This window comes from Durio zibethinus, chromosome 2, assembly GCF_047325235.1.
Source record: "Durio zibethinus cultivar Kanyao isolate XHJ-2024 chromosome 2, ASM4732523v1, whole genome shotgun sequence".
Taxonomy (NCBI): Eukaryota; Viridiplantae; Streptophyta; class Magnoliopsida; order Malvales; family Malvaceae; genus Durio; species Durio zibethinus.
This window is the reverse complement of record NC_143163.1, coordinates 8,303,461-8,311,164: the sequence shown is the minus strand read 5'-3', so window position 1 is coordinate 8,311,164 and position 7,704 is coordinate 8,303,461. Positions and strand designations below refer to the sequence as shown.

General features: G+C 27.0%; 1 protein-coding gene across 1 annotated transcript; it reads right to left on the bottom strand.

Annotated features, from left to right (window-relative positions):
• Positions 1–452: 452 nt before the first annotated feature.
• LOC111308396 (putative 3-hydroxyisobutyryl-CoA hydrolase 3) lies at positions 453–3,955 on the bottom strand. Its single transcript, XM_022906716.1, has 14 exons — positions 3,917–3,955; positions 3,493–3,573; positions 3,311–3,379; positions 3,047–3,110; positions 2,615–2,694; positions 2,428–2,511; positions 2,096–2,180; positions 1,895–1,980; positions 1,691–1,812; positions 1,535–1,595; positions 1,340–1,438; positions 1,102–1,203; positions 949–990; positions 453–599 (listed from the first exon to the last, which is right to left on the bottom strand). Exons 1-14 carry the CDS (start codon positions 3,953–3,955, stop codon positions 453–455), a joined length of 1,161 nt encoding a protein of 386 aa, XP_022762451.1.
• Positions 3,956–7,704: the final 3,749 nt, after the last annotated feature.

The following is a 7,704-nucleotide window of genomic DNA, read 5'->3' as shown; positions in this document are numbered from 1 at the left end:
ATTGAGGTCGAAATTTGAGAATCTAGATACACATATATAGTTTCATTCAACATTTCCTTGATTGGCTTGGAATATATGTTGAAAGTTTTATTTTATACTACTTTTTTAAACTGCAACAACTAGCACAAGAAAACTAGGAAACAAAAAAGGTTCCTTATTAGCTTTTGATTTTTTTTAGAACTAGAGACATTGGGAAAACTCTGTAACCTCCATTATTCTCAAGTTTTTTTAATTATCATTTTAAAATCTTCATTATTTTTGAGCATACAAATCGCTTAATTAGAATTAATAGAGTACAGTCTCTATCATAACTTAACACACTTAAAATAATAATTTATTTTTTAAAAAAAAGTAAAAGTAGAAAGGTTTCAGGGTTTCCACAGGGGCGTGGGTTCCTATTTTGACAGGGCAAGACCAGAAAGGAGCAACCTAAGACCAGACAGGAGAATAGTTCATATCTTGGATTTCAATGCATCAACCGAGTTGGGCTGTCGTCGATTAACAGGAAGACGTAAGACTTCCCAATGTGGATCATCAACCTCTGTAAAATAACGATTCACCGTTTCTTTGTTCACTGACTGCAAATTTGAAGGCTCCCACTGTTGCATTTATACATGATCAAAAAACAAAAATCAAATTAACTAATTATCTAAATTCATTTTACACATGCAAGTAAAACAACCCATTTGCTCTTAAATTAACTTTGTAGGAAGACGATTCAGCTATTTTTCTTAAGTTTTAATTATTAATTAACACTTTTTTCTCTTTATTTTCTGCTAAGAAAATATAGCATCCAACATTTGTACACTTTAATATAAGTAATTTTTTCCATGATGAATGTGACAACATTTCAAGAATAATAATAGAAAATAGTCTATAATTTTATTCTATAAAAGTATGAAAAAATTGTTGCAAACATTAGATATCATCATATAATGTTACGAGTACCTTAGGTTTATTGTCCTTTTCAATTAGCTTCGCTCTTGTACCCTGCAAGCATATTGTATAAATTTTTAAGGCAACATTACATTAATTACTATGAAGTAACAAATTAAATTAATGTTGAAACTAGGACATTTTCAATCTTTCATTCCTAAGTACCTCGTACAAATCATTGCCAATTGATCCTCGAAGAATGTTAGATAAGGTTATATACTCACGTGCAAAGCATTGGTCAAGTGTTTGTTCTCGGCCTTCCCTGATCTATTCAAGGATCAATTTAAACAAAAAATTCATAACCATATCAAACCATTGCAATGCCTTTCTATTTAAAATTATTGTTTTTTTTTTTTTTTTGTAAATAAATAAAACATATATATGCATATCATAGATCGCGTACTGATCTGAGAAAAATTTTAAGGCTAGTAGGACTAGCAGCTTTCATGGACTTCACAGCCTCCATCATCCATTTTCCCGCATTATGTTCTATCTCCTTCTCCTGCATACAAAAAGCAAGCAAATTTGTTTTATTAATTTCTAATTTCGTTCCTTTTTTCTTGATCATAGAAAAATGTGTTAAGATATACATACTTACAAGGGCTAATAATATTTCTTCCACAGTATTCTTTGAGAAACATTTGTTTATAATCTCCAATCTAAATTCAACGCAAAGATATTAAGAAACAAAAATATAATAAAACCATGCAAATATATAGAAGAGGAATATATATGAGTGAACAATTATTATTACCTTGCATAAGCACTCTCTCTTTTAACAGGTGCTGCACTCGAGAATGTGTCAATTTTCCTGGCAATCTTTGTTGTGTCTGATGTTCCCACTTTATCAAGTTCATTTTCGAGCAAAATTAGGTCCTAAAACATATCAAGTGTCATGCTTTTTGTTAATAGCGTCGTATTTGGGGAAAGAAAATCCCTTGAAGTATCAAGAATTTACCTTGGACAGAACAAAATGAGTCGCAAGTCCACAAGCAAGCATTTCCGTTCCATCCAACCTTGCTCCACTTAGTCCCAAATATTCTCCTTCATTAATATTTGACATGGAGGATTAAGTTAACAAAACTATTAATTTGTTAATTGCATTCAAGTTTAATTTCAATTTTGTACGTTTGCGTCGATCAGGAAAAGAAACTGTTACCGAAATAGCCAGGAAGTCTAGAAAGGAAATAGGAAGCACCAACATCAGGGAAAAGCCCTATTGATGCTTCTGGCATGGCAAACACCTGTTCAAGTTGCCATTTACATAAACTAATTAATTTTAAATTTGTAATTTCTTTTTCAATAAGCTAGTAATTGCATTATTTTTCTTATCAAGTAATATTTATGTGCATTAAATTCTAGTAAATTCCACATAATCAATTATATATTTCAAAGTAATATAATTACTAGTTTTACCAAGCTCCTTTTAATGTGTCTACATTTTTTTGTACTAAAAGCAAAAAAAAAAAAAAGAGGGAAAAAAAGACTTACAGCATTTTCAGTAACAACTTTAAACTTTGCATGAATAGATAAGCCAGCACCACCTCCCATAACAAAACCATTGATAAGTGAAATCTTCATTAATCCAAATGAAAAGAAAAAGAATAATTAGTTATACATAATTTCCAACGAATTAAGAGATAATTAACTGTAGTGGTTCGAAATTACTGCAACTTACCAAGGGTTTCTTATATGTTGCAAGTAGGTAGTCTAAAGCATATTGTTTTCGGTAAAAATTTGCTCCGAAACTCCAATGACCTGATTAGTTAATGATAGGGGATTTTATATTATATATGAACAAAACATATATAATTGATAGATATTAAAAAATAAAAAAGAGTAATTGTATAAGAAGCATCTATGAACAGGATCAGACAAGAGCCGACCCCGTTAACACCTTCAATAACTTGTCCAAAGTCTAACTCCACCTAGTTATAAACCCCAGTTTAAACCTATTACAATATAAATATTAAAATTTATTTTTATCTAACTATTCAAATATTTTAAAATAAAAAAAAATTATTAATAAAATAATATTTCAAGTTAGATTTGAAAGGCAAAATCTTATAAGTGCAAGATTCCACTCGAGTCAAGCCCAACCAAACTTGACCTATTTTGCTAGCACCAATTACGGAAACAACATCACCCCCGGCACAAAATGCTCTTCCGTTGCCCTACAAGATCACAACTTATGATCATTAGCGATAATAAATGTGTCAGTTGTTTGGATATGCATCTGGAAAGTGAAGCAACACAATGACCAGTCTAAAACTCTCTTTTTTTTTCTTTTTTTTTTTACAGTAAGTCTAAAACAAATTAATTAAAAAATCATTAATTCTTCATTATGTTTTTGGATTCTGATGATCAATTTTACCTTCAAAATTACAAAATTTGTTGTAGAATCTTCCTCGTATATTTGGAATTTTGTTAGCATTTGACAAACCTGCAAACCAAGTAGTGTTCATTCAACAATGCCATTTATATGTATAAATATTTTCATAAAATAGAAGAATTAAAATTTAGTAGGTATAATATATAATAACTATAAAATCTCACCATTTCATAAGTTAGGATATTTAACTTCTTGGGTCTATTTAAAATCACCTTCTTCACTAATAAATCTCCTTCAAACAGTACCTATATAGGTTATACCATGAAATTTTATGTCAATGAAACCAGTAACACACAAAAATGCAGCAAATATCCACTTCTATATACACAAAATATTAAAAGTAATGAAGGTTTGGGTTTAATTGTAAATATATGCTCTCTTTATCTTAATTTGTTTTTCTTGTATTTGATTTTCACATAATTTAAAAAAAAAGTTTTGACTTTAATTTATTTAATATTAAAATTAAAATTTTTTTTATAAAATTAAAGTTTTATGATTTTTAATATTTAAAAATAATAATAAAAAAAAGACAAAAGCAGTATAAAGAAAATATGATAAAAGAAGCAAGAGCAAGAATTTAATTGTAACCTGATTGTGCTCTTTTTCCGACGTGTAATGGAGGGACATGATGATTTATTTTTTCCTTTTTACTAACTTATAATGTCAAGAGGAGTCACAATTTGAAGGCTTGGAACAGTTCAGGCATAAAGCCATAAATATATATATAGAGAGAGACTCTAGTCTACGCTTTGAGAGTTTAAATATTATTAGTGTTTATTATTAAGAATGCTTAGTACTATGTTTTGCTGAATAAACAAACAATAGCTTTTGGTCTCCGAGTTTAAATATTATTTTTTATTCAAACATTTTCAATTAATTAATTAAGAAATAATTGTTTATGTAGGCATGTGCGAATCACAGTTTTACTGTTCTTACCTACTCCTCATGGTACATGAAAATTTATGTCATAAAATATCAATAGATTCTTATATATACGTCATCAACATGACTAAGACGATTATCACATTTTTTAAAGAATATATTAAAAAATTAAAATTAATATAAAAAACAAAACATACATGATAATTTTTTAACACCGCTTCTTGAATTTAAAAAATATATGTTTAACTTATTGAAATTAAAATACACATCGTATGTGATTGCACTTTGTTTACCAACTATTTTATATGTGATTTTCTCGTTTCATTTTTTAGCATTATTGGTGAAGCTTGCGTCTATTTTTGTTAAATTAATATTAAAGGCATTTTGATCCTTCATTTTTTTGTTTTATAATTTTTTAAAACATTTTAAGAGAAGAAAATATAGAAAGAAAGTTATAATTTTTTAAAACATTTTAAGAGAAAAAAAATATAGAAAGAAAGTTTAAGGAAACCGTAAAACGAAGAGAGAGAATAGAGAGGAGAGGATAAATAAATAATAAATATTTATTGTATCAAACAAAAAATTAAAAAAAAAATTCATATATAAGTTGTATGATAGATACAAATAAAATTTTTATATTCGTATAAAACTTTTTACTTGTATATCTTTTTGTAATAATTTATGTTAATAGATTTAAAAAATAATAAAGATAAATAAAAAAATAATTTAATTTCTTCTTTTAAAGTTATTTAAATCAATGATTAAAAAACTATAAAAATAAAAAATTTTACTTTAATATGTGTTAATCCCTCTCCAAACAACAAAAGTTAAAAGTATTTAAATAATTATAATTATATATTTAAATACTCTTTTTTTAATTATATGATTGACGAAATTGTTATATGAAACCCTAAATTTCCAATATTACGTGTTAAACATTAACGTTTTTCAAAGAAAAATATGATTATTTACAAATTTTGATTAGATTCAAATTAATATTTCGTAATACATATAAAATATAAAATATTTTTTATTTTTTAAAATATATAAATTTATAAAAATTTCACATTTTTGAAGGTTATTTTTTTCTAGTATGTATATTATATATATATATATATATATATTGCTACGGGAGTTTTACCTACAAGCAATAGACAAGTTAAAATTTGATGAAACTAAGAACAAATTTGATAACAAGGGTGGTTTGGAATTGTTGACAAATAATGCTAATTTTTGGTTTTATGTTTTCAAGGGTTTTGGCTTTGTTTTTGTTCAATTAGTTGAAATTGAAAAAAAAAAAAAGAACACGTTGTTTTCGTGATCCTAGTTGCTATCATGTGAAGATGATGCAATTCTTGATGTTGGAAGAATATATTTATTTTTTTGAAAAAAAAAGTTGTTTTCATAAAAATTGAAATTAATTTAAAAAAAAAAAAACAAAAGTAATCTCGATCAACCCAGAACTTTTGTCTCATTATTAAATTGAAAGACAACCAATCCCAAATAAAAATGTTTTTTATTTTGTTATGTACTAAGCAGTAAAAAAACCATAAAATCCAAAACTTTTGCTTCTTTCGATCTCATATTATTTTATTTATTTGATAAATGTATAAAGGTGAGTTAGATTCATTAAAAATGACGTAGAATGGTTTTTTTGGACTTTCCTAGCAATTTGTTTTTTAAATAGACTTTCCGAGTCTTCTTGATTGTAATTTGGAGGAGAGAACATGGTGGGCCATTATTTTTGTCTCCTTTTCCGAATTAAAAGATGGGGTATTGAAGGCTTATTGTTTTATTTTATTTTTTTTTCTAGTCATTCATGTTCCATTTGAAAGTTACATAGTCAGCAACTTGCATTTCTTTCCAATAAGACTTCCATGAGGTCTTTTTTTTTATTTGCCTCCTCGAACAGTCCCCTAACTCAAAATGAAGAGTTGTGCTAGGCCAGACTTTTTTTTTTCCTTTTTTAATGTACCGGTCATATTCTTTTATCTTTCATGTATCTCAACTTGCTCCATTTGTGTATTTGGAAGTCTGCCCATTTTCTTAACAAATAGGCCACCAACTCACATTTTGGACTTTCTTTCATAGCTTTCCCCGAACATGTCGAGTTCATTTGTTGGTTATACGGAGGGTGGTGAGAAATTTGAGTTCAGAATTTAATTATTTGAAATTCGTCTCGTAGTTGAGCAAATTTTAATTTTTAAATTTAAATTAGATTTAAATTCAAATTTGGAGGAGGTAACACGATGGGCCAATATTATTGTTTCCTTTCCCGAATTCAAAGATGGCTTCTTGAAGGCTTATTATTTTATTATTTTTTCTTGCCATTCATTTTCCATTTCAGTCACATAGCTAGCAACATGCATTTCTTTCCAAAAAGACTTCCATGACGTCTTTTGTATTCTTTTTCTTTTTTCCCTTATGCATTTTCGAACACTCCCCAAACTCAAAATGAGGAGTTGTAGTAGGCCAGATTTTTTTTTTTTAAAGTACCGGCCATATTCTTTTATCTTTCATGTATCTCAACTGGCTCCATTTGTGTATTTGGAAGTCTGCCCATTCTTCTTAACAAATAGGCCACCTACTCACATTTTGGACTTTCTCTCATAGCTTTCCCCGAACATGTTGAGTTCATTTGTTGGTTATATGGGGGGTGGTGAGAAAATTGAGTTCAACCAGAATTTAGTTGTTTGAAATTTCATTTGTATTCGATCAAATTTTAATTTTTAAATTTAAATTTAATTTAAGATAAAAATTAAATTATTTAAACTCGTTTGATTAAAATAAATTTAATTTTCATACTCAATTTTAAATTTAATTATGTATGCTCAAATTTAAATTCAAATTCAAATTGATAGATACAAGTAAAATAATAATTTTAAATTTAAATATAAAAGTTTAATTTAAACTTATAAATATAATAAAACATAAATTCATAAACTTATCGCTAAAAACAACATTAATATATTTTTATTTGTGTTTGGTTCATAATAAATAAATATAAAAATATTATTTAAAATTATTTATTTAATTTAATAAATAAATAAAAATTAAAAAATCGAATATTTTCACAAATAATTTATCAAACACTCTATTCAATAAGTCTCTAAGAACCATCCAATCCCAAACAACAAATGTTTTTTATTTTGTTACGTGCTAAGCAAAGCTAAGCAGTAGAAAAACAAAAAAAATCCAAAACTGCTTCTTTCTATCTTATATTATTTTATGTTATTAAGTATATAAAGATTAGTTAGATTCATTAAAAATAAAGTAGAATTGTTTCTTTGGACTTTCCTAGTCTTTTTTTTTTTTAAATATACTTTCCTAATCTTCTTGATTGTACTTTAGAGGGAACATGGTGGGCCAGTATTTTTGTCTCCTTTCCCAAATTCAAAGATGGGTTGCCGAAGGTTTATTATTTTATTTTATTTGTTTCTTGCCATTCGTTTTCCATTTCAGTCACATAGTTAGCAACATGCCATTTCTTTCCA

What these genes read in the sequence shown, in the direction of transcription:
- LOC111308396 (XM_022906716.1), bottom strand. Translation starts at nt 3,955, where the DNA reads ATGTCCCTCCATTACACGTCGGAAAAAGAGCACAATCAG. An exon ending in CAACATATAAGAAACCCTTG is followed by an intron (nt 2,512 to 2,614) that starts GTAAGTTGCAGT and finishes GGATTAATGAAG; the next exon opens with ATTTCACTTATCAATGGTTT. An exon ending in AAGAAATATTATTAGCCCTT is followed by an intron (nt 1,439 to 1,534) that starts GTAAGTATGTAT and finishes TTTTGTATGCAG; the next exon opens with GAGAAGGAGATAGAACATAA.